The 26,431-nt window shown below is 45.5% G+C and overlaps 1 protein-coding gene across 1 annotated transcript in view; it reads left to right on the forward strand.

Annotated features, from left to right (window-relative positions):
- Nucleotides 1-660: 660 nt before the first annotated feature.
- LOC144484920 (uncharacterized) overlaps nucleotides 661-26,431 on the forward strand; it is a 34,237-nt gene continuing 8,466 nt past the window's right edge. Inside the window, exons 1-8 of the mRNA XM_078203280.1 lie at nucleotides 661-1,080; nucleotides 3,741-3,912; nucleotides 4,016-4,081; nucleotides 5,703-6,260; nucleotides 7,074-7,440; nucleotides 11,070-11,156; nucleotides 17,762-17,932; nucleotides 21,935-22,105. Coding sequence (XP_078059406.1) covers nucleotides 931-1,080; nucleotides 3,741-3,912; nucleotides 4,016-4,081; nucleotides 5,703-6,260; nucleotides 7,074-7,440; nucleotides 11,070-11,156; nucleotides 17,762-17,932; nucleotides 21,935-22,105 — 1,742 coding nt within the window. The 5' untranslated portion in view covers nucleotides 661-930. The remainder of the gene's footprint in view (nucleotides 1,081-3,740; nucleotides 3,913-4,015; nucleotides 4,082-5,702; nucleotides 6,261-7,073; nucleotides 7,441-11,069; nucleotides 11,157-17,761; nucleotides 17,933-21,934; nucleotides 22,106-26,431) is intronic.

The following is a 26,431-nucleotide window of genomic DNA, read 5'->3' on the forward strand; positions in this document are numbered from 1 at the left end:
TTCTCCTCTCTTCCCCTCTATGGAAGTGACCCAGCAGCGAGGACCTGCATGGAGAGTGGCAGAGAGATGTGAGGAAAAGTTTGAATGAAGTGGGGAAATGGTAAGGATGGTGGGGGAAGTGCAAAGGCGAGTGGGGGAAGCGGCTGTCAGGAAACCATTTGGAAATTCCAATGAAACTGTTAGTTTTTCATGTGTTTCCCAATTACCGGTTCTTAATGCAGCATTGAGCTGGGACAGCGCCTGCATTGGGATTCTCCAGATTAACTTGGAATTAAAGTGTTTGATACAGGATCTCCCAGGGATGTCACTCACTATGATGTCACAGACTCTGATAGGACATCTGAGCATGTGCAGGACGTGTTCCCCCAGGTGCTGTAGCAAAGCAAATAAACACAGCTTTAATAAGCTGGTTCACAGGAGGATTCGGTTGTTCAGAATGAGAGGAATGTGACCGTCTGGGTAAAAAATTGATAATGTGTTGGTATTTCTTTGCTTTCACAGATCCAGACTCTACACTCACTGAGTTCTTCACAAATTGCAACGATGACCTGTTGTTCCGATTAACCAAATTTTACCGGGATAGACTGGAACAGGCGATTGAAGAAGGGGTGGAAGGTTTGGCTCTCATGTTAATCGGCGAGCACCATTTCAGTGGACAAGAATATCAGGTAAGATGTAGATTGAATTCCATCTCTTCACACATCACAGAACCTACAGAATAGAAACAAAGAAATAATGTGGAAAAAATACCTCAGTCTGTCTACTGCATCTTCCTACATGTTGTCGTTTGCATGATGTACTGAAAATTGAATTGTTGACTAATCATACCAATCGGTAGGTCTACAGCAGTCCCATGTTTGGAATGAGACAAACCCCAGTGTTTTAGAACCTTTGGAGCCATAAAAAGGCCAGAATTATTTTGTAAGTGACATGATCTCACTGACAGGAACCTTGCTTCAGCAGGTGGTGGGGATCCAGGAAGCTGCTGTCCTTATTAAAGGTGGCAGCTTCTACCCAAACCTGTCAGCCCAGTCAGACAGCCGGTATCTCAGCAGCAACGCCATAAGCTGCATCTGGAGGGTGAGTGCAGGTCAATGGCCATGAGCCCTGAAATTCAGACAAGTTAGGTCTGGGGGCCAGAGAGAGACCAGACCCCAGAAAGACTGGGGTTCTTTGAGGGCAGGCAGCACCGATGCCTTGGCGTATCTATTGCCCCAAAGGATAGGCCCATCTGTGCACCAAATGGTGTCCAAAAAAGAGGCCTTCTCCGAGAATAGATTTTGAGGCCACCATCTGGAATGCCATCAAATGCCTTCGTCTGCCATTTTGCCACCTTCCCGCCTGGCAGCCCATCTCCAAATAGCCTGTAAAATCCCAGCCATAGAAACTTCCTTCCCCCAAACATCCTGAAAATTCGCTGGTCAAATCTCTGATATGTTATTATCTGAAATAAATCTAGATAACTTACTTTGGCATGATCAAAACTGACTATCATTCAGTCTCACGAAGGATCTTCTTGCACAATTGGCCACTTGCTTATGAGATGTTGGAATTAAATTTCCAAAAGCGTATAATGTCTCGCTGCTCGGGGTCAAAACATGAGCCAACCCTGATTGGGGAGACCATATGGCCCTGGGCATCATTTTATTAACAGCAGTCAATTAAGAAGTCACTGCTGGGACTTGTATCCAACTGAGATTCGCTTCCCAGAGCTAATAGCTTAATCAATGGATCGTTTGCACGACAGGCTCAGTAATGTCAGTGTTGGAATTGATCTCTGCTGTGACTGCAGGAAAAAGGAGATGGCACCTTCATGCTGAGCTTCCCTTCAAGGCAAGATTGCCTTTTGTTCAGCCATGCCAGGGCGTGACAGGCAGGTCCCAGCAATTAGTGGGTTCACCTTCCATCGCTGATCATAGCTGGAAGCGCTAGTCATTGCTGCCAGGGTCCATCCATGAATCAAGGAGCATTTATAAAGGATGCCCTCTCCTAGCAGCCAAAGTTTAGCTGAAAGTTGCCGCACACAGGCATTGTCCAACTATCGTAAAGTTCCAGTGGGGCAGGAAGGAAGCTTCACATGGGTATTTCATTGGTGTAATAGGACGCCCATCTGGGGGCCCCACCACAGAGATTCCGACCTCTTCTAAGGTCCCATAATCCTGTCACATGGTTCTCAAATTGTGAAAATGAGAGAAATAATGAGTACAGAAATAAACAACCATTCCAAGGTGGATCCTGCGTTTACTTTCCTCTCCAGCAATCACTTATTCTAACCTGAACCTGATGCTTACTATCTGTTAGTTAATATCCCATCCAGTTGGACCAGTCCTGCTTCTTGCTCTCTTTTGCTATTAATTTATTATCCAATATATCAACAAAATAAAATTAACTTCTTCATCACAATAACATATTTTAACCATTTTACACTAAAAAAAATCCAGTCTGACCCATAAGACTGTAAATGTGTGACCTCTGACTGAATGTTGGAAACAATCCGTGAACATGTACTTCAGCGTAAGGCCACAATTGATTTGCCCTTTAATCTTCACAACTCTATTGTAACAAGTCCTAAATTCTCAGATCTCTGTTATAACATCAAACCATTCACCTCCAGTAACATTTGGATATATTCTCAGGACAGTTTTCTAATTGCTTTTATTTTCCTATAATGGAGGGTCCGAAATAATCCGTAACTGAGTGAAACTCTGACCATGTGCTCTGGGTTTGGATGGCACTCCTCCCCAGGGAAACATCAGCATCTTGAGCACATCTACTCTGTAGTGTATCTTTAAACTGCTGAAGAACACCCTAAAGCCACAGGGCGTTGTGTGATAAAGTTACTGGAATGTTATGGATCACATCTATAAGGACTGTTGTCACCAAAAGAGGATTTTGCTCTGAGCTTATTCAAGCAAAAATCTTCAGGGGATGTTTAACAGTTCTATTAAGTGTATTCTTTCCCTTATTTGAATCATTTGTTAACCTCAATGCAATACCATCACAATTGGCCTGAGCTACTTTTTCAGAAAACCTGTGCAGAATAGAAAAATTTAAAAAAAACATTTTGACAGCTGTTTCAAGCTTCCCTTTGCGGTTCGTGCACCCTTCTATGTGCACTACCTCATTCAGACCACTACTCGAGGCTGAGACTTCCGATGTCTTACTGTCCCTTCTGCCTCTCGACTTTCCTCACCTCCTGAAGACATTTCTGTGCACCCTGCTTTGTATTGGGTTCATGGTCCGATTTCTCCTCTTTTTGTGGGTTGTAAACTCTGAATGTAAACTGGTGATGAATGTTAAAACTTTGTGAACATGGTTAGTGACATTTCACACTAACTGCAAACATGCAAAATAATGGCTTCAGATATTTCAGTTAATGATGTGAAAATGATTGAATTGTTATCGTTGGTTGATTCTCCTGATTGATAAATCAACAATGTTTCCATTCATCTGTGGTCATTCCTGAGACAGCTGCAGCACGGGATCACTTGTGTGCCAAACTGAGAGCGGTATTCCAGCCATTAAATTTAGTTTATTCACATTCATTTGAAGGAATGATGGAATCAAGATGTGTGGAGAATATTCATCACTTTTCAGAATGACATTTCACCGAAAGAAGTCGCTGCTTCCTGTCCTCCAAACAACTGGGAAATCCCATCCCTGAGCAAGTCCTTTCCTTCCCTTTCCCAGTGTTTATCGTTCACACCTCTCATCGATATATTCATTATTATTCTTCACAGAAAGTCAGTGAGCTCGTGCAGAACGGAAACAGGGCGGGAAGTTCCAAACTTCTCCTCAATCTGGTTATGGGGAAAGGATCTCGGGCTCGAAGGATGATGTGGGAATCCTTTGTGAAAATGCACCGCAGTTTACGGAAATTGGGCACAATACTGAGAGAAATACAGGAACTTGGTACGGTAAAATCACACTGAATTCAGTTTCACACCCAAACACTGCAAACTTTACTACAATATTACACAGACCTGATTTCATGGAAGTTAATTCTTTTCAACAGGTTCTGATCCAATTAATTATATGAAAGTTGGAGAAGAATTATCAGAAATACCCAGCCACCTGAAAGGTAAGGGAGGATTTCAGACAATTCATTTTACTTGTGAGAATCTGGGTATTTGGAAGTACATCTTTGCCTCGAGGTTATCAGAATTAGAGATACAGAAATTCATAGAGTCTCGGAGCAGGACTAAAACTTGTTTGGAAATCATCAATTCTTGTGAATTCAGCATCGATGTAAGATTCAATCCATGTGACGTCTGACATTTCTTGTAATTATAGGGATATTGTTTCACTTCCTTAAATTCACAAAACCCCGTACTCACCTGGCAGGATCCTGATTCACTGAGAAACCCTGTACTCACCTGGCAGGATCCTGATTCACTGAGAAACCCCGTACTCACCTGGCAGGATCCTGATCCAGTTATAAACACTGTACTCACCTGGCAGGATCCTGATCCAGTTATAAACACTGTACTCACCCGGCAGGATCCTGATTCACTGAGAAACCCTGTACTCACCTGGCAGGATCCTGGTGCATTTAAACCCCTGCACATACCTGGCCAGAGCCTGATACACTGAAATGCTGTACACACCCGGCAGGATCCCGATACGTTGTACACACTTGGCAGGATCTGCACACGCTGCATGCACCTGGCAGGGTCCTGACGTGCTGTGAAGCACTCTGCCCACCTGGCTGGGTCCTGAGGCGCTGTGCCCACCTGGCTGGGTCCTGAGGCGCTGTGCCCACCTGGCTGGGTGCTGAGGCGCTGTGCCCACCTGGCTGGGTCCTGAGGCGCTGTGCCCACCTGGCTGGGCCCTGAGGCGCTGTGCCCACCTGGCTGGGTCCTGTGGTGCTGTGCCCACCTGGCTGGGTGCTGAGGCGCTGTGCCCACCTGGCAGGGTCCTGAGGCGCTGTGCCCACCTGGCTGGGTCCTGAGGCGCTGTGCCCACCTGGCTGGGTCCTGAGGCGCTGTGCCCACCTGGCTGGGTCCTGAGGCGCTGTGCCCACCTGGCTGGGTGCTGAGGCGCTGTGCCCACCTGGCTGGGTGCTGAGGCGCTGTGCCCACCTGGCTGGGTGCTGAGGCACTGTGCCCACCTGGCTGGGTGCTGAGGCGCTGTGCCCACCTGGCTGGGTGCTGAGGCGCTGTGCCCACCTGGCTGGGTGCTGAGGCGCTGTGCCCACCTGGCTGGGTGCCGAGATGGAGGGGTATTTCCATACGGTCGCATGTGGTATACAGTTTTCTCCCTCCGAGTGTGCACAGAACCACAGGTAAAAACAGTAAAAATCTGCTATGATAGCCTTCAGCCGCTGAGCAATCTGTGCCCCAACTCCTCACAATATCCAGAACTCTGCTTCACAAACATCACTGAAGGATTCAAACGTTGAACGACTGGAATCTCCATTGTTGTACAATCAGGATCACGTGGGGGTTGTACTGTCTACAATACACGGCAGCTTGGATAGTATTCACCATGAGAGAGAGAATATTACCTGCAAAGAAATCTGCATTCAGTAAATGTAGAATCAAGTGAGGATATGAAAATTTTCTCGGCTTTTGTTCACTTTCAAATGAGATTTCCATTAACTCTTAATGAATTAAATCTATCTTTTCAGCAAAGTGGTCTTGAGAATTTACTTATTAAAGCCAATAACATGAATAAACATTTTCTCTCTGTTCTGATTGAAGATCTCCAACAGAAACACAAGGAGACACTCCGGGTACAAACTGAAACACTGAGAGTGAACACTATCCTCATAAAGGAGAAGGTTAAGATTTTCCAGCTGGTTGGTCGATACGCTGAGCTCACGGTTATTTCTACTGTTCGAGATCGGACACTTGTCGAACATGAACTGCTGGCAAGAGGCCGAGACCATGAAGAATGGAGAGAGAAACATCTCCGGAGAGAACTGGAAAAAATCCGAACTGATCAATTGTTCCAGAGCAGCTTTTCCCAGAGAAAATCCAAATCTGGGAATTCAGCAGCAGTGAGCGGAGTGCCGGGAATTGGAAAAACAACAATGGTACAAAAGATTGTTTATGACTGGGCCACTGGGAAAATATACCCACACTTTCAATTTGTTTTCAGTTTTAAATTCCGGGATTTGAACACGATTAACTGTAGAATAAACCTGAGGAATCTGATACTGTTTTTCTATCCTTACTTTGGGAATATTCTGGGAGAGCTCTGGAAGAACCCAGAGGGATTGCTGTTTATATTCGATGGTTTGGATGAATTCAAGGACAGTATTGATTTTGCCGACAATCGGAGAAATACAGAACCTCAGTCCATGTGCACAGATCCCGAATGCTGGTGTGACGTGTCTGACATTGTGTACAGTTTAATACAGCACAAGCTGCTCCCAGGATGTTCAGTGTTAGTGACCAGCCGCCCCACTGCATTACATTTATTGGAAAAGGCTGACATCAGTGTCTGGGCTGAAATCCTGGGATTTGTTGGTGATGAACGGAAGGGATATTTCAACAAGTTTTTTGAAGATCAGACGGTGGCAGCAGCCGTTTTCAAACACGTGGAGGAGAACGAGATCCTGTACACCATGTGTTACAACCCTTCCTACTGCTGGATCCTCGGTCTGTCACTGGGTCCCTTCTTTACACAAAGAGACAGGAAACAGCAGCAAGTTCCCAAGACCATCACCCAACTATATTCCTACTATATTTACAACATTCTGAAAAACCATGGCCGAGAGATTGTAAACCTCCGTGATGTGTTACTGAAGCTTGGTGAGATGGCCTTCACAGGAGTGTCTGAGAAGAAGATTGTGTTTAGAGATGGAGATTTGACCAAGTACAAGCTGGAACCTTCCCAGTTCCTGTCTGGATTCCTGGTGGAACTTTTGGAGAAAGATGAATCTGCCCAGAGTGTGGTTTACACATTCCCACACCTCACCATCCAAGAGTTTGTGGCTGCACTCTCACAATTCCTGACTCCAAATGCTGGGGAGATCGGGAAACTCCTCAGTGAAGCCCACAGCAAGGAAGATGGGCGATTTGAGATATTTCTCCGTTTTGTTGCTGGTCTCTCCTCCCCACAGTCAGCTCGACCCCTGGTGGAGTATCTGGGTCCATTTCTTCATCAAACAACCTGCCGAGTGATTGACTGGGTGAAGGAGAAGGTTGAAGGGCAGATTGGAGACTCACAGACTGAAACTGGGAAGAGGAAGCTCCTGAACACATTCCACTACCTGTTTGAGTCTCAGAATAAAGCACTGGCTCGGAACACAGTGGGATCTGTGGAAAAACTTTCATTTAGGGAATTGCGACTGACCCCGATTGACTGTGCGGTCCTGTCTCATGTCATTGGACTCTGTGATACAATAAAACACCTCGATCTAGGGCAATGCTACATTCAGTGTGAAGGGCTCCAGCGGCTGGGACCCGTTCTGCACAAATGTCAGGAATTGAGGTAACTGTTTGGTCTCAGAGCGGGTATTTTCATTGCTGAGAAGCCATTTCCTTTGTTCTAATAAAACAGAGACATGTTCAGTTGAGGAAGTCAAGAGGGAAACAATGTCCAATGGTCACAGAGAAAGCGCGGGAGAATGGCACAAAGTCATAAAGCTCATTTGAGAGCAGATGCAGACATGATGGGCCGATTGGCCTCCTTCTGAACCTGTAATAAATTTTGAATTCTCTGATAAAACTACAGCGGTTCAAGAAGGCAGATTCTCGTGGGCAAATAGGCATCGGCAATAAATGTTGGCAAAACCAGCGATGATCACGTTCCTTGAGTGAATAAAAGCATTATTGGGATAAATTTTAAATAATTAGAGGTGTAAAGGCCTCTTTACAAAATTTAAAAAAAGGATATTTCACTCTCCCAACAGAAACCATCTGATTATGTATGATGCGAGAAGGAAATTTGTTTCTCTTGTGTTCGGTACAGCTTACAGTTTGTGGCTAATTATTGTCAGGATTATTTTCCTGCACGCTGCCTCTGTTATGTATTATAATTGGTATGTGTTTTATCGGGACAGTGTCCTTTTATAAGTCATGTGATAACTGGTAACATCAGTCAGGGTCGCAGTGGAGGTTCAGTCTTGTATTAAACCTCAGTGTGCAGTTGTGAAAAGAAACCTCCCTTAGGTTACAGCAGCCCACGCTGTTTCTGTTCCATGGTTCTGACTGCAGCCTCATAAAACCTGAATCACTCGCTGTGTTTAAAAAAAAATAGCTTTATTCACACTGTATTTGCATCTTTTTCAATCACTTTAAATCTTGTTGTTGATCCTTGTCCGAGCAGCAACATTTCGATTTGCTACCTGTTCTCTACAGCACCATCACTATTTTGAACATTTCTATCAAATGTCCTCTCAGCTTTCTTCCTTCCAAGGTGAACAACCTCTCCTATCGATCCTCGTGTCTGAAGTTTCACATCCTTGTAGCCAATCTTTTAAACATGTTCAGCGCTCTCTCCAATGTGTTCTAAGCCTTCCTAAAGTATGACGCACTGAACTGAGATCTAACTGATGTCTTTTGCAGGTTCAGCACAGCCTCCTTGCTCTTGTACTCTATGCCCCTATTGACAATGTTATGATCCCAGCTGATTTCTGGACAGTCAGGTCGAAGAGTAGAAACCCGGCTCAGTAAATCATAACTTTTATTTATTGTTTTATTATTTAGAAATGTAGATGAACAGAATAACAAGGTAGGCGATTAACTTTTAACAACAGAATAAAACCTTTGTTAAAAAAATAACTGCAATGCCCCACCCCATCTAACTTCACAGATGTCTGCAGATCTGTAAGGATGACACGAGTTACAAAATAGATCTTATGCTTTAATGTTCCCAGTCAGTACACAGTTAATGTAAACCAACAATCCACCTGTGGTTCAGATATAGCACTCTCTGAAACTCAGTGACAGATGCCACCCAAAGTAACTTCAGTGGATTCTTCTTCAAATCCCCCCAAATGTTTGTAACAATGTGAGAAAACCCGTCTCACTGGGACTGATGCTTCCACTCCAGAAGCTCCACTCGAGAAGCAAAAAGCAGCTTTTGGAATCTTTTCAATGCTTTCTGTCAGGTGCCTTCACCAAGGATCCCTGTCCAATATTTCAATGTTTCCTTTCATTATTCCTCCATACTCAGCCATGCCAACAGACACCAGCGCCTCATAGTCTGTATGAAGGTGTCACCAACTTTAGGAATATATCAGATATCTGGATTCTCGTGAGCAAACTTTACAATGTCTGCATCTCGCAGCTCTGTCTTCAACTGGGAACCTCTCTCTGCTCCTCTCTTTAACTTCAGGGAGCAGTCGCTAGTTCAGATTCAGGTTTTTTTTTCGCTTTGTCTTCTGTCTTCCTGGCACTCCTCTTTTCCTCCTTGGTTTCTGACGGTGATTTATCTTGTGGGTCCTGCTTTCTGAGTCCCTGCATTGCCCTGCCTCTCCTGGCAGCCTCTGTGAACTCCATCTCGCTTCTTGGGTTAACTGGTTGCAAACTGAAACTCAGTGTTTCTATCATTCATTGTGGACTTCTGAATATAAGCAACCATTTTTTTAACCTCTATAACTCTGACAATGTCGTAAACCTTAAATTAAAATGCAGGGACACAAAAAACCCGCAGGCAGGCAGCTTTGTTTAACACGAAGTGAAATTAAAGTTTTGGCTCTTTCTTAACACACAAGCACAGAAACACAAATTAAACTTAAACTCATGAATTATTATCTGATGCCGACAAACATAAACTATTTCACAGCAGTAAAGCCCAAGATGCTGTATTCTTTATTAACTGCTACCTACACTTGCTCTGCTAACGGCAATGATCAATGTGCATATACATCCAGTCCCTCTGCTCCTGCAATCCATTAACAATTCCACCGATTATTTTATATTCCTTCCTCATGTGCATGTTACCAGAAAGTATCACCTCACCCGTCTCTGCATTGAACTTAATCTGCCACCTATCTGTACACTCCAATATTGTCCGTTTTTCAGTCCCAAGCTCTTCTCCTCACAGTTTACAACGCCTCAAAGGTTTCTGTGATCAACAAACTTTGAAATTTTCCTCTATACTGCAAATACCTAGATCATTCATATATATCAGGGAAAAGCAAGGATCCCAATACTGACCTCTCGGGTTCTCCACTACCGACATCCTCCAGCCTGAAAAATATCCATTATTCATTGCTCATCCAATTTTGTATCCACATTGCGACTTTCCCATTTATTTTATGAGCTTATGCCACAAGTCTGTTGTGTCACTGCATCAGATGATTTTTGAATCTCCATGTACACCACATCAACAGCAGAACCATCATTGACCATTTCTGTTGCTTCCTCCAATTCACAGCAATATAAAGCCAGTCGCAAATGGCATTTTTTTTACCAACCAATGAATTAAGTTTCCTGTGTGTCATTGTTAGACTTACCATTTCCCTTTTGAACTCAGTGTGGGTCGACTCAGTGTAGTTAAATGATCAACTGACCCTCCAACCCTCAGCTGAGCTTAACACCAGTGCTCCCGTCTGGAGCCACAGACTTGACTCAATTGGATTGACTCACTATTTAAGGTTGTGGTTACAGGCTCCTGGCCCTCTCGTCAACCACTGCAACAAACTGAGATAGCTGGGAATTAAACCCGTATCAACTGCTTAGAAAGCAACTATGCTGACCATTATATCATTGTCATCATTACATCACGGGGTAAGTTTTTCACTCACAGGATGGTGCGTGCGTGGAATCGGCTGCCGGTAGTGGTGGTGGAAGTGGATTCGATTGAGTCTTTTGGGTAGGTTCATGGAGGTTAGTAAGATAGAGGGTTATCGATGAGCCTAGAATGTAAGGAAATTGTTCGGTGCAACTTGCGGGCCGAAGGGCCTGTTTGTGCTGTAGCTTTTCTATGTTCTTCTATGTTCTAATGTAGTGTTACAGTCATAGCTGGGGTGCAGAGAAAGATCAACTTGGGTGAGGTATCGTATCGTAACTTGAATCTTAACTTGCTAAGTTTCTGACACAAAAATAGATCCAGCTATTTTTCCTGCTGAACATTCATCTGAATTTAATGTGTTTCTCACTTTCTCCATTTAGTCTGGGTGGCAATAAAGTGGGAGATTCAGGAGTGAAACTACTGTCTGCGGCTCTGAGGAATCCAGAATGTAAAATACGGAAACTGCAGTAAGTATCAGACTGTGTGAGATTGTGTTAATAATCAGTGGATGGTCTGACACTGTAAATTATTATCAGTGTCAGTAATCGTGTCATTAATAACCATTCCACATCATTCCTGTCAGTATTCGTGTTAAACACCACGGATTCGCTCTGATTCCTGAAATCTTTCTCTCTCTGATCTCCAGTTTGGAGAGTAACAGCCTCAGATATTCTCACCTCTGCTCTCAGTACAAACCAGTCAGTGATGTGTCTGAACCTGAGTTACAATAAACTGCGAGATTCAGGAGTGAAAGTATTAACTAATCATTTATAATTATTCTCAAATCCATTCATGAGAATAAAAAAGATGAACAAAACAATTAAATGTTTATAGAATTCCCAGATATGGCTGGTCGCATGTTCAATTTAGTTTAATTTGTCATTCAGATTATAGATGTTTATGTCTGTCGGCTTCTCAGTTTGATTAAATGTAGAAAACTGCTGTATATCGGTAAGGCAGATTACAAACTACATTGAATTCTGATGAGTTTTATCCCGAGGGATCCACTCTCAAATTTACGTTAAACGGAGCTTAAGGAGCATCTGAAAAGAGAATGCAGAGATCGAGATGGGGAGGGTTATGAAGAGAATTCCAGAGCTCACAGCCCAGCAGTTCAAGGCACAGCTCAGCTGGCAATGGCAATGATCACAGTGCAGAATAGTCTGAATGATGTCCCTATCAATAATGGACATTGTTTTTAAGAACACAAATAATGATGCTAAATATACCATTGCTATCAGTATTCGTGTTATCAAAAACACTACCCGCTATTAGTAGACACAAAATAAGCTTGGGAGCAAAGTTGGAGACCATGAAATAAAAGAGGCAAAGGCAGCCTGGATATGAAGTTATCTGAGTGACAGGAAACAGGCAGGAGAGGTGAACTGTACCTTTTCATTTATGGGAAGCTGACAGTGGCTTTCTCCAGCAACCAGTGCTGTGTTACTACGACTAATTTTCTTTACATGTACTACCAAATGAGACTTGGGTTTATCTAAAGATGAGATGTGAAGCTCCAGCACACGGCCACCAGACCACAGAGCGGACGCAGCATATGATAGACGGAGCTCAATCACACCAAAACCAATGGATCAGATCAGAGATCTGCTGTCTTGCCATATCCAGTCATAAATAGTGTTAGACATGCCACAAAATGTTGGACATGCCGGTTACATTAGGTGACACGGTGGCACAGTGGTTAGCACTGCTGCCTCACAGCGCCAGGGACCAGGGTTCAATTCCGGCCTTGGGTGACTTTATGTGTAGAGTTTGCACATTCTCCCAGTGTCTGTGTGGGTTTCCTCTGGGTGCTCCAATTTTCTCCCACAGTTCAAAGATGTGCAGGTTCGGTTGATTGGCTATACTAAGTTGTCCCTTGGTGTCTCAGGGTGTGTAGGTTACGGGGATTAGTGGGCCATATATGTGGAGTTACAGAGATAGGGCCTGGATATGATATTCTTTCAAAGAATTGGTGAAGACTCGATGGGCCAAAGGGCCTCCTTCTACACTGTGGGAATTCTATGATTCTATAAACATGCCACAAGAATTCCATCATTACTGATGAGGGAACCCAGAGCATCAGTGCCATCTTCAGCCAGAAGTGCTGAGTAGAATGATTAATCTCGGCCTCCTCCTGAGGTCCCCAACATTACAGATGACCATTTGATTCACTGCATGTGAGGTAAAGAAATGACTGAAGGCACTGCATACTGCAAACTCTGTCAGCCTGGCTGTACCCCAGCAATGGTACTGAAGAATTGTGCTCCAGAACTAGCCATTCCCCTAGCCAAGCTGTTCCAGTACAGCTACAACACTGGATCTACCGGACAATGTGGAAAAAAAACAGGGCAAATCCAATCTGATGAATTGCTGCTCCATCAGTCTGCTCTTGAGCGTCAGAAAAGTGTCATCCTTCCAGTGCCTCATGAACATCACTGCAGGAGTTCCTGAGGGTGATGTCCAAATCCCAACCACCTTCAATTGCTTTATCAATGTCCTGCCTTCCATTATAATGTCAGTAGTGAGGATGCTCACTAATGATTGCACAATGCTCAGTACTGTTCACAATTCCTCAGAGACTGAAGCAGTCCATGCCCATAAACAGCAAGACCTGAACAAAACAGAAAATGCTGGAAAGGCTCAGCATGTCTGACAGCTTCTGTGGAGAGAGAACAGCTAACCCTTCGAATCTGGATGACTCTTCGACAGAGCTAGCGTCTTAAGCTCTGAAGAACGTTCAGGCTTAACCTGATAAATGGCAAGTAATGTTTCACTGCACAAATGCCAGGCAAGAACCATCTCTAACAGATGGGAATCTAACCATAATTCCCTTTACATTGAATGGGAACACCATTGCTGAATCCTCGACCATCAACATCCTGAGTGGTGGGGGCGCACTGGGACCATTGAACAGACACTGAACTGTAAACACTATGGCTCCAAGGGTAGATCACAGTCTGGGAATTCGGAGATGAGGAACTCGCCTCCTGTCTCCCAAATTTTTGCCCACCATCTCCAAGGCACAAGTCAGCAGTGTGATGGAATCCGCTCATCTTGCTGGATCAATAAAGACAAGCGCTACCCACTGTAGAGGTGGGTAATTGTGCCTGTGTGTAACCCAAACTCAGTCACGGAAGAGAGAAAAAACAGCTGCGACAGGACAAATAGTGTGACCATTGCACAGGCCAGAGGAATTCTAAAGATAGATCTGGTGGAACTATTTAATATACTCAGCGAGGGTCTCAAATGTCCAGGTGTTGTGCTGTGTTTCATACAACCTGGATCTAGAGTGGAGAAGCTTTGAAGAAAGTGTGATGCAATACAATGTTGACCAGATGCTTCATGATGAGGAACCCCATGGACCACAGGCCAGGGACATGGGATATGTGTCAGGGAGGATGGAGATTCAGTCATGCAGACATGTTTTCCAAGAACCTTAACTCACACAGCCATTCAGTGTAATAAATCTTCACCATCTCCAGCACTGTTGCTGTTTCTGTGAATGTTTTATAATTTCCCTGGAGCCGTCACGACATGAAACAAAGGTATTGGAATTGTATTGACCTGATTCAGTGCTGTATTTCCCATCTCACATTCCCAGTGAACTGTTAAAGACCCAGTAATATAGTGAAGGCGTTTTTTACTGGTGCTCCATCTCTGAATTTACTCAAAATACAGACATAACAAAGTGACCAGTAATAACAAAGTATAATCCTGTGAAACCCAAGGAAGCAACCCCACCATGACAACCACCGGCATCCCCACACTTTCCGCTGAGCTGCAGGCAGCATCTTACCTCTCTCGACTGAGAATTTCGATGACCGTGGCCTTTGTCCTCGGATTTCCTGATTCCTGGAAGGATCCGGCCAACACGCGGTCCTCTGCACAGATGCTGGAGTTGTCTCTGTCATCATAGCTTCGTGAGGTGCTTGTGTCACAGTCGGAGCAGAAGGGGACCCACTGCCCACACCAGGGGCATCCTGAGAGGAGCTCCCGAATACTGCAGGCAGCCGCTCCTCTATCCATTCAGGGCAAACGGGACCCTCCCTGCTCAGCTAGGGAGGTCCTGACAGTGACTCCAGCCACATTTTCCCACCCCTCCCACAGCCAGTGTTCCACAGAGCTCATGGAGGTGGTGAGAACATGCAGGTTCATGTGTATTTCCTGTGGGTGATAGGCTGGATGTGACTCTCCATGAAGGTCACCAATCTCTCTGTGGAGGATGCTATTTGTGCTCATACCTGAGACATGGTAACACTGGCCTGGATTGACTCCTCCATCCTTTGTGTATGGATACACACAGCCTTTGGAAACTCCACCAGATGTTAAAGTATCCTACGCTGCAGCTCCAGTATCTGCTGCATTGTTAAAGACTCCAGTCACATTTCATCTTCCTGAAGCTGACAATGACCTGTCCTCTCGAGAGTGTGAGTGAACTCAGCTATTCCTGCCTCCATCAGCTGCTCGGGTTTGTCTGTGCTGCCCTGTGCTGCCAGATTGTAACCCCTTTGCTAATCGTGAGAGACATTATCTGCTCTGGCGGATGTTATAGAGTATAATGTGACAATCCATCCTCTGACCCCTCCCCATCTTCAGAGCTGCACGCCCGTCTCCCTCTCACCGCAGCTGTTGATTTGTGAGAGAGTGAAGAATGTTAGAGGGTAATGCACATTCCAACATGTCCTGCAGACTGTTCCTAATCCAGAGCTCCATGTGACCAATAGAAGACACACAAGCACCAGGTTTTGGACTCAGCAGCAGAGTCTCTCCTGTGCCCATCCATTCACTCACTCACTCCCTCTGGATCCACAACCCATCTCACCATCAGCGATTGCCCACCCAGCCTCCAGGTCTCCCAGCTCCAGCACTGCATCTTCCATTGGCATAAGGATGACACAATCCAGACACTGTCACTCTTGGCTCCTTCTCTGACGCTGAGTGCCCTCTTCTACAAGAACATAAATTTCCATTGTTACTCACCCATCAAAGACACACACAAGCCTGACGCTAATTTAGACTGCCCATCATGGGACCACCAGGATGGTCACTCAGTGTCGGCAGTGCAGCAGCCATCTCTGACTGACTCTTTACTCAGAGAGCGGTTGGGGTGTGGAATGGACTGCCTGCTGTCATAGTGAAGTCGGACACTTTAGGAACTTTCAAGCGGTTATTGGATAGGCAGATGGAGCACACTAGAATGAAAGGGAGTGGGATAGCTTGATCTTGGTTTTGGACAAAGCTCGGCACAACATCGTGGGCCGAAGGGTCTGTACTGTGCTGTACTGTTCTATGTCCTATGTTCCATGTAACCCTTCACAGAGAGGCTGACATGTTTCTGAAGATTGATGCTGCTGTCTGGACATTGCCAGTGTCTGGGTGGAGATGGTCTTTCCACAATTTCTCTTTCATCCTTATTCACATATCAGCCTGTAAGTTTAACGTTCACCTTGTCAGAACATATCAGGTTATTGATCCTTTTGCCTCATTGCAGCCACTGCTCTGGCCCTCGGCAGTTTCTATTCAGACTTGCTTGGGTTGATGTGACACGTATCCTTCTCCAGTCCTGAGGGAACAGAACCTTCCTCCAAACCGAAATAGCCTTGAGAATCTCCAGGGTAGGGTCAGCGAATTGGGTTTAATCTGCCTTCTGCCATTTCAGCCCTTTGTTCATTAACCAGGGCTCCCTCACTGCTCCCTACAGAGCCTTTAAAAGTGCTGCTGGCTGCCTTTAAATCTGGTGCCAGCATTGCCAGAATTGTGCTGTCCCCTGCAGCCAGTGGTTAAGCTCTGGAATGCACAGGGATTTGGGGGAAGGCCACTTAGTGAATTGCTCATTCGGAGAGTCAGTGCAGACACGGTGGGCCGAGTGGCCTCCTTCTGCTCTCTAACAATACTGTGATTCTGCCTGTGCTGCCTGAGTGGACGGATTTCCCGAACCTGTCAGACATTTACTGTGCCCGTTCTGGCTCTGTGTGGAGTTGGTTAGTTCAGTTGGTTCGGTGTCTCCAGCGTGATGTAGAATGACGCTGTTGTTGAGGGTTTGGTCCTCGTACTGGCTGTGGGGTTAAAGGAGTCCCAACTCTTCCCATATCCCCACGTTTACTAAGTTGTATCCCTGAAGTGACATGTACCAAATTGTGTCTCTTTCTATTGGAGAGATTTCATTGGGGACTGTGGCTACTAACACTGTCCACACGGCAACATCACCAACTTCCAGTTGAAATATCGATAACATTTTCAACCACTGTCTCCACAGAATTCTTACGGAGCACAATGAGGCCATTTGGCCCATCGTGTCTGCACTAGCTCACCAAATTGACATTCGAAATTCGTGTCATTCTCCAGCCTTTTTGTCGTATCCATTTTCGTAGCTCATTGCCTATCTTCAAAAAATCATCTAATTCCTTTTTGACTGCTTCGATGCAGCCGACCTCCACCACACTTCCCGGCTGTGAATTCCAGACCCGAACCACTGGCAGTGTGAGAAAGGTTTCTGTCGCATCATCTTCAACCCCACCACACACTCCATTCCTGAGCCCCAGTTAGAATACTCACTGTCTCCATCTCCTGGTGTCCCTGTCTAACTGCACTCAGTTACCCCCCTCACTGTCTCCATCTCCTGGTGTCCCTGTCTAACTGCACTCAGTTACCCCCCTCACTGTCTCCATCTCCTGGTGTCCCTGTCTAACTGCACTCAGTTACCCCCCTCACTGTCTCCATCTCCTGGTGTCCCTGTCTAACTGCACTCAGTTAGAATACTCACTGTCTCCATCCCCTGGTGTCTCTGTCTAACTGCACTCAGTTAGAATACTCACTGTCTCCATCTCCTGGTGTCCCTGTCTAACTGCACTCAGTTACCCCCCTCACTGTCTCCATCCCCTGGTGTCTCTGTCTAACTGCACTCAGTTAGAATACTCACTGTCTCCATCTCCTGGTGTCTCTGTCTAACTGCACCCAGTTAGAATACTCATTGAATGTCCCGGGCTGTACATTATTATTGTTAATGATCTTATTCTTAAAAACACTGTGGATTTACCCTGATTCCTGTTATTTTTCTCTCTCTGATCTCCAGTCTCTATGGTAACGATCTCACAGATTCTTGTGCCGAGGACCTGGCCTCTGCTCTCAGTACAAACCGCTCACTGATAGATCTGAATCTGAGTGACAATAAACTGGGAGATTCCGGAGTGAAACTGCTGTCTGTGGCTCTGAGGAATCCGGACTGTAAAATACAGAAACTGCAGTAAGTAGCAGACTGTGTGAGATTGTGTTTATAATAACTGAATGTTCAACAATATAATTTCACCGCTGGTATTTGTATAAAAAACACTGCCCATTACCGTCAGTTATGAATAAGGAAAACTGCTTTTCCTCTGACTCCTGTTGCTTCTCTCTCTGATCCCTGAGCAATGGGATGTCAGTCCCACAGATCCTTATGTTGAGGGAGTGGGGGAATAATGTTATGGTTCACCCTCTGAGGTCCAGTCATTGGCAACTGCAAACTGTATTGAATTTCTACCTTCGGGTGTGCTGACTCTCAGAATCCCCAACCTGATCCAATCACCTGACTTCATATTATAAGAGCCGACAGCTTTGACAAATCAACAGAAAAGGCAATGAGGGACAATTCGCCTGGGAGCAAAGGTCGCCAGTCACAAATCTGATAGGTTTGTGGTCACAGCACAGCTGAAGTAACGTATATAGTTTTGGTCACCTTATGAACGTATTTTATAAACATTTGAGAAAATGTTGGCTTGAGTCTTTCATGGCATGCCAGGCTTATCTTATGAAAAAATATAGAAATTATTCGTCCTATACTCACTTCAATTGGGACGAACCACGGCTGATCATGGTCGGCAGGGTGGTAGAGCTGTTAGCACTGCTGACTCAGAGCGCCAGAGACCCGTGTCAATTCCGGCCTTGGGTGACAGATTGTGTGGAGTTTGCATGTACTCTCTGTGTCTGCGCAGGTTTCCTTCAGTTACTCCAGTTTCCTCCCACATGCCAAAGATGTGCACGCTAGTTTGAGCGGCGATGGTAAATTGACACTTAATGTCAGGGGGATTTGCAGAGTTAATATGTAGGGTTACTGTTATAGGGCCTGGGCGGGATTGTTGTTAGTGAAGGATTGATGGGCCGAATGGCCCACAGCTTGTCTGGACTTGCAGAATCTCACTGGCTGTCCTGTCTGGAGACAATACACATCTCTTTAACCTGTGCTTAATGCTCCCTCCACTCAGACTGTTTGTACCTTTAAGACTTGATTATCTGTAAAGACTGCATTCCAATCATTATTCTGTAAATTGAGTTTGTGTCTCTGTATGCCCTGTTTGTGAGCATTTCTACACTCCACCTGACGAAGGGGCAGCGCTCCGAAAGTGAGTGGCATTTGCTACCAAATAAACCTGTTGGACTTTAACCTGGTGCTGTTAAACTTCTGACTGTTCCTAACCCAGAGCTCCATGTGACCAATGATGAACACACAAGCTCCAAGTTATGGACTCAGCAGCAGAGTCTCTCCTGTGCCCATCCACTCACTCACTCACTCTCTCTGGATCCACAACCCATCTCACCATCAGCGATTGCCCACCCAGCCTCCAGGTCTCCCAGCTCCAGCACTGCATCTTCCATTGGCATAAGGATGACACAATCCAGACACTGTCACTCTTGGCTCATTCTCTGACGCTGAGTGCCCTCTTCTACAAGAACATAAATTTCCATTGTTACTCGCCCATCAAAGACACACACAAGCCTATGATGCTGCCAGGCTGCCCATCATGGGACCACCAGGATGGTCACTCAGTGTCGGCAGTGCAGCAGTCATCTCTGACTGACCAGAACCCTTCACAGAGAGGCTGACATGTTCCTGAAGATTGATGCTGCTGTCTGGACATTGCCAGTGTCTGGGTGGAAATGTTCTTTCCACAATTTCTCTTTCATCCTTATTCACATATCAGCCTGTAAGTTTAACGCTCACCTTGTCAGAACATATCAGGTTATTGATCCTTTGCCTCACTGCAGCCACGTGCTGCCTGCTCAGGCCCTCGGCAGTGTCTATCCAGACTTGCTTGGGTTGATGTGACAGGTCTCCTCCTCCACTCCTGAGGGAACAGAACCTCCCTCCAAAGCGATATATCCTTGAGAATTTCCAGGGAAGTGTCAGCGAATTGGGTTTAATCTGCCTTCTGCCATTTCAGCCCTTTGTTCATTAACCAGGGCTCCCTCACTGCTCCCTTCAGAGCCTTTAAAAGTGCTGCTGGCTGCCTTTAAATCTGGTGCCAGCATTGCCTGAATGCGGCCTTCCCCTGCAGCCAGTGGTTAAGCTCTGGAATGCACAGGGTTTTGGGGGGAAGGTGGGGGGATGACACTCAGTGAGTTGCTCATTCGGAGAGTCAGTGCAGACACAATGGGCCGAATGGCCTCCTCCTGCTCTGTAACAATTCTGTGATTCTGCCTGTGCTGCCTGAGTGGACGGATTTCCCGAACCTGTCAGATATTAATGTGACTGTTTGGTTATATGTGGAGTTGGTTAGTTCATTTGGTTTGGTGTTTAGAGTGTGATGTAGAATGATGCTAAATCTGAGGGTTTGGTCCTCTTACCGGCTGTGGGGTTCATGGAATCCCATCTCCTCCCATTGCCGCACGTTTATTGAATTGTATCCCTGAAGCTACATGTAACAAATTGTCTCTCTCTCTATTGGAGAGAAACACAAAGAACAAAGAAAATTACAGCACAGGAACAGGCCCTTCGGCCCTCCAAGACTGCACCCACCATGCTGCCTGACTTAACTAATACCCCCTACCCTTCCGGGGACCATATCCCTCTATTCCCATCCTATTCATGTACTTGTCAAGATGCCCCTTAAACGTCACCACCATATCTGCTTCTACTACCTCCCCCAGCAACGAGTTCCAGGTGCCCACTACTCTGTGTAAAAAATCTGCCTCGTACATCTCCTTTAAACCTTGCCCCTCGCACCTTAAACCTGTGCCCCCCTAGCAATTGACTCTTCTACCCTGTGAAAAAGCTTCCGACTATCCACTCTGTCCATGCCTCTCATAATCTTGTCGACCTATATCAGGTCTCCCCTCAACCTCCGTCGCTCCAGTGAGAACAAACCAAGTTTCTCCAACCTCTCCTCATAGCTAATGCCCTCCATACCAGGCAACATCCTGGTCAATCTTTTCTGTACCCTCTCCAAAGCCTCCACATCCTTCTGGTAGTGTGGCGACCAGAATTGAACACTATATTCTAAGTGCGGCCGAATGAAGGTTCGATAAAGCTGCAACATGACTTGCCAATTTTTAAACTCAATGCCCCGGCCGATGAAGGCAAGCATGCCGTATGCCTTCTTGACTACCTTCTCCACCTGCATTGCCACTTTCAGTGATCTGTGGACCTGTACACCCAGATCCCTTTGCCTATCAGTATTAACATTTAATTGAGGACTGTGGCGACTAACACTGTCCACACGGCAACATCACCAACTTCCAGTTGAAATATCGATACATTTCCAACCACTATCTTCACAGAATTCTTACGGTGCACAATGAGGCCATTTGGCCCATCGTGTCTGCACCTGCTCACCAAATTAGCATTAGGAATTTGAGTCATTCTCCAGCGTTTTTCTCGTATCCCCGCTCATTCTTTATATTCAAAAAATCATCTAATTCCTTTTTGACTGCTTCGATGCAGCCGACCTCCACCACACTTCCCGGCTGTGAATTCCAGACCCGAACCACTGGCAGTGTGAGAAAGGTTTCTGTCGCATCCTCTTCAACCCCACCACACACTCCATTCCTGAGCCACTGGCCATCCCATGTCCCTCCCTGTGACTCAGGGTAAGGACATGGGAATCCTGTGCTCTTCCCTTTCACCATCATCCTTTTTGTCATTTAATCAGTCTGGCACTTCCATTTTGTTCTTTCCTTGTCACCCGCCCATCCCCAGCTCCCTGTCACTTAAAACAATTTAATTCACCGCTATTTCCAATTTCTAAGTTTCGCGAATTGAACTGAAACTAAATCTGTTTCTATCTTCACAGATATTGCCTGACCTGATGAGAGTCTCCCAACATATTCATATTTCAGATTTACAGCATCAATATAATTTTGCCTTCTGTATCAACTGAAGTTGTGTTTCTTGAGTGTCCCGCGCTGTACATTATTATTGTTAATGATCTTATTCTTAAAAACACTGTGGATTTACCCTGATTCCTGTTATTTTTCTCTCTCTGATCTCCAGTCTCTATGGTAATGATCTCACAGATTCTTGTGCCGAGGACCTGGCCTCTGCTCTCAGTACAAACCGCTCACTGATAGATCTGTATCTGGGTGACAATAAACTGGGAGATTCCGGAGTGAAACTGCTGTCTGTGGCTCTGAGGAATCCGGACTGTATAATACAGAAACTGCAGTAAGTAGCAGACTGTGTGAGATTGTGTTTATAAAAACTGAATATTCAACAATATAATTTCACCACTGGTATTTGTATAAAAAACCCATTACTATTGTTATCTGTTCCTCTGTTCCTCTCTTGTTCATGTGTCTATTAAGATACACCTTGAACATTGGGAACGTGCTGCTTCCACCACCTCCATTGGCAGTGCATTCCAGGCACCCACCACCCTCTGTGAGAAAACTTATCCCACACATCTCCCCAAACTTTTCCCTTCTCACCTTCATCCTGTGCCCTCTTGTAGTTGACCATTCCAGACGAGGAAAAAGTCTCTGACTATCCACCATGTCGATGCCTCTCATAATTGTGTATCCTCTGTCAGGTCACCTCTCAATCTCCCTTCTTGTCGTGAAAACAATCCGTGATTATCCAACCTCTCCTCATACCTTAACCCTCCTTGATCAGGCAACATTCTGGTAAACCTTCTTTGCACTCTCTCCAAAGCATCCACATCCATCTGATAGTGTGGCGAACAGAACTGCAAGCAATATTACAAATGTGGCCTTATTAAAGTTTCATACGGCCGTTACATCACTTGCCAACTTGGATCTCATGGGATAAAGGGGGAGGTGGCTCGATGGGTGGAGAACTGGCTTGGTCACAGAAGACAGAGGGTGGTAGTGGAGGGGTCTTTTTCCGGCTGGAGGCCTGTGACTAGTGGTGTTCTGCAGGGCTCTGTATTGGGACCTCTGCTGTTTGTGATTTGTATAAACGATCTGGAAGAAGGTGTAACTGGGGTGATCAGTAAGTTTGCGGACGACACAAAAATGGCTGGACTTGCAGATAGTGAGGAACATTGTCAGAGGCTACAGAAGGATATAGATAGGCTGGAACTTTGGGCAAAGAAATGGCAGATGGAGTTCAATCCTGATAAATGCGAAGTGATGCATTTTGGTAGAACTAACGTAGGAGGGAGCTATACGATAAATGGCAGAACCATAAAGGGTGTAGATACGCAGAGGGACCTGGGTGTGCAAGTCCACAGATCCTTCAAGGTGACGTCTCAGGTGGAGAAGGTAGTGAAGAAGGCATATGGCATGCTTGCCTTTATAGGACGGGGCATAGAGTATAAAAGTTGGGGGTCTGATGTTGCAGATGTATAGAACGTTGGTTCAGCCACATTTGGAACACTGCGCCCAGTTCTGGTCGCCACACTACCAGAAGGACGTGGAGGCTTTAGAGATAGTGCAGAGGAGGTTTACCAGGATGCTGCCTGGTATGGAAGGGCTTAGTTATGAGGAGAGATTGGGTCGACTGGGGTTGTCCTCACTGGAAAGACGGAGGATGAGGGATGACCCAATAGAGGTGTATAAAATTATGAAAGGCATTGATAGGGTGAACGGTGGGAAGCTTTTCCCAGGTCGGTGGTGACGTTCACGAGGGGTCATAGGTTCAAGGTGAAGGGGGGGAGGTTTAACACAGATATCAGAAGGACATATTTTACACAGAGGGTGGTGGGGGCCTGGAATGCGCTGCCGGGCAAGGTGGTGGAGGCGGACACACTGGGAACGTTTAAGACTTATCTAGATCGCCACATAAACGGAGTGGGAATGGAGGGATACAAAAGAATGGTCTAGTTTGGACCAGGGAGCGGCGCGGGCTTGGAGGGCCGAAGGGCCTGTTCCTGTGCTGTTTTGTTCTTTGTAACTTTTATACTTGATGCTGCGGTCGATGAAGACGAGCGTGCTGTCTGCCTTCTTGACCACCTCATCCACCTGTGTTGTCACTTTCAGGGATCTGTGCACTTGTACACACAGATCCCTCTGTAGGTCAATGTTCTGATGTTCTTCCATTTCCTGTATAATTCGCTTCTGAATTAGGTCTTTTGCAAGAATCAAATTGTCAAAAGTTGAATAGAAGATTAGTTCACAGAATGTATTCAAGCAAATTCTTGGAGAAGCACGTTCCAGTGACAAACACAAAACAAGCTGTTTTAGACATGGTGATGTGCAAATGTGTGGCGTTTCCAACAAAAATACATTCCTTTCATTTGAAAAACCGCAGCAGAAGTGTTCCAGCCGTTGCTAATTCAAGGAGTGTATTAGATTAAGTGAAGATGTGGCACCGGGGTTGGCACTGCTGCCTCACAGCGTCAGGGACCCGGATTCATTCCAGCTTTGGACGACTGTCTGTGGAGTTTTCACGTTCTCCCCGTGTCTGTGTGGGTTTCCTCCGGCTGCTCCTGTTTCCTCCCATAGTCCAAATAAACTGTGTAGGTTGGGTGGATTGGCCGTGCTAAATTGTCCGTTAGTGTCCAAGATGTGTAGTTTAGGTGGATTAGCGGCGTAAATATGTGGGGTTACGGGAACCCGGGCAACTGCAGATCTATTAGTCTGACATTGATGGTATGGAAATCCTATAATAATCTATAATAAAGGAAGTGATAACAGAACACTTTGAAATTAATGGCAGGATTAGACAGGGCCAACATGGATTTACGAAAGGCTGGCACGGTGACACAGTGGTTAACATTGTTGCATCACAGCCAGGGGCCCGGGTTCAATTCCAGCCTTGGGTGACTGTGTGGAGTTCCCACATTCTCCCCGTGTCTGCGTGTGTGTTTCCTCTGGGTGCTCCGGTTTCCTCCCACACTCCAAAGATATGCATGGTCGATGGATTGGCCATGGTAAAATTGCCCTTAGTGTCCCAAGATATGTAGGTTAGGTGGATTAGCCCCAGTAAATTTGTGAGTTTATGGGGAGCGGACCTTGGTAAGTTCCTCTGTCAGTGTGTCTCGATGGGCCGAATGACGATTCCTACACTAGGGATTCTATAGTTGCATGATTCACACACAAGAGGTTATTAAATAAAATTGGAGCACGTGGGATTGGGAGGAATATACCAGCATGGATTGAGAACTGATCAATGGACAGAAACAAGGAGTTGGAATAAATGGGTTACTTTTGGGTTTTCAGCCTCGAACTAGTGGAGTACGGCAGGGATCAGTGTTTGGGTCTCAGTTATTCAGAATCTACATGAATGATATGGATGTGGGGATCAAATATAATATTTCCAAAATTGCAAATAATAGAAAACTAGGTGAAAATCTGAATTGTGAGGAGGATGCAAAGATGTTTCAAGGGGATGTGGAGAGGCTCAGGGAGGCTCCACAACTGGAGTAATGTGTACAGTGTTGAGCTCTTTACTTAAAAAAGGATAGAATTGTATTAGAACCAGTTCAGAGAAAGTTCACTCGGCTGATTCCTGGGATGGAGAGGTTTATTTTACAAGGAAAATTTGGGCAGATTGGAGCAATATCTATGAAAGTTCAGAAGGTTAAAAGGTGATCACATTGAGGGGATGAGACAGGGTGGTTGCTGAGAGGCTGTTTCTTCTTGTAAGAGAGACCAGAACAAGGGGACAGATTTTAAAATGTAATTGTCAGTCCCTTAAGACTGAGATGAGGAGAAATTTATTTTTTCGATGGTGGCTGGTCAGTGGAATTCTCTTCCCTGGAGACTCGTGGCGGCAGAGTCATTGAATATATTCAAGGCTGAGTTCAGAATGATTTTGGATTGAGAAGCGAATCAAGGGTTACGGGGAAAAGAGTTGAGACTATAATTAGATCAGCCGGGATGGAGTATGCTCGAGGGGCTGAATGGCCTTCTGCTGTTCCGAGGTATTTTGTTCTTATCCCAATACGTCCTTCAGACTGCTCTCTGTGACCAGTGATGGATAAACAAGCTCTATGTTTTGTCCTCACCAGACGCTCTCCTGTGCCCATTCATTAGGCCACCCACTCAACCCATCTCACCAGCAGTAATTACCCACTCTGCCCCCAGGCCTTCCTGATCCAGCACTTCATCTTCCATTGGCGTAAGGATGGCAAGACCTGGATGTCTCCACTCTTCTTCACTCATTCCCTGATGATGTTTGCTCTCTTTCCAAACACATAAATTATTACTCACTCATCAAACACATGCAGTAGCCCAGGGTTGTCCAACGTGTGGACCAAGGGGGGAATGTGACCCTCGAAGCCCCTCAATGCGGCCCCCGGAGCGAGTTTCCAGAATCTCAGTCACACAGTTCAGTTTGAATGGAAGAACCTGCATGGAGCTGCTCCTCCAATCACATCCCGTTTCTTTCCCATGTTTGCTGCTGATAGGTTTTTGAGCCAATCTGCAGCAAATGTGGGAGAGAAACAATTTGTGATTGATGAGGATTAAACTCTAATAATCATCTTTATTTATTACTCATTATTGTGCTCAGCAAGTTGTTTCTTTTCATATCTCAGTTTAGTTTTTAATTGAAATTTCTGCTGTGCCAAACTTTATCATTCTGAAA

Source organism: Mustelus asterias, unplaced genomic scaffold (genome assembly GCF_964213995.1).
Source record: "Mustelus asterias unplaced genomic scaffold, sMusAst1.hap1.1 HAP1_SCAFFOLD_134, whole genome shotgun sequence".
Classification (NCBI taxonomy): domain Eukaryota; kingdom Metazoa; phylum Chordata; class Chondrichthyes; order Carcharhiniformes; family Triakidae; genus Mustelus; species Mustelus asterias.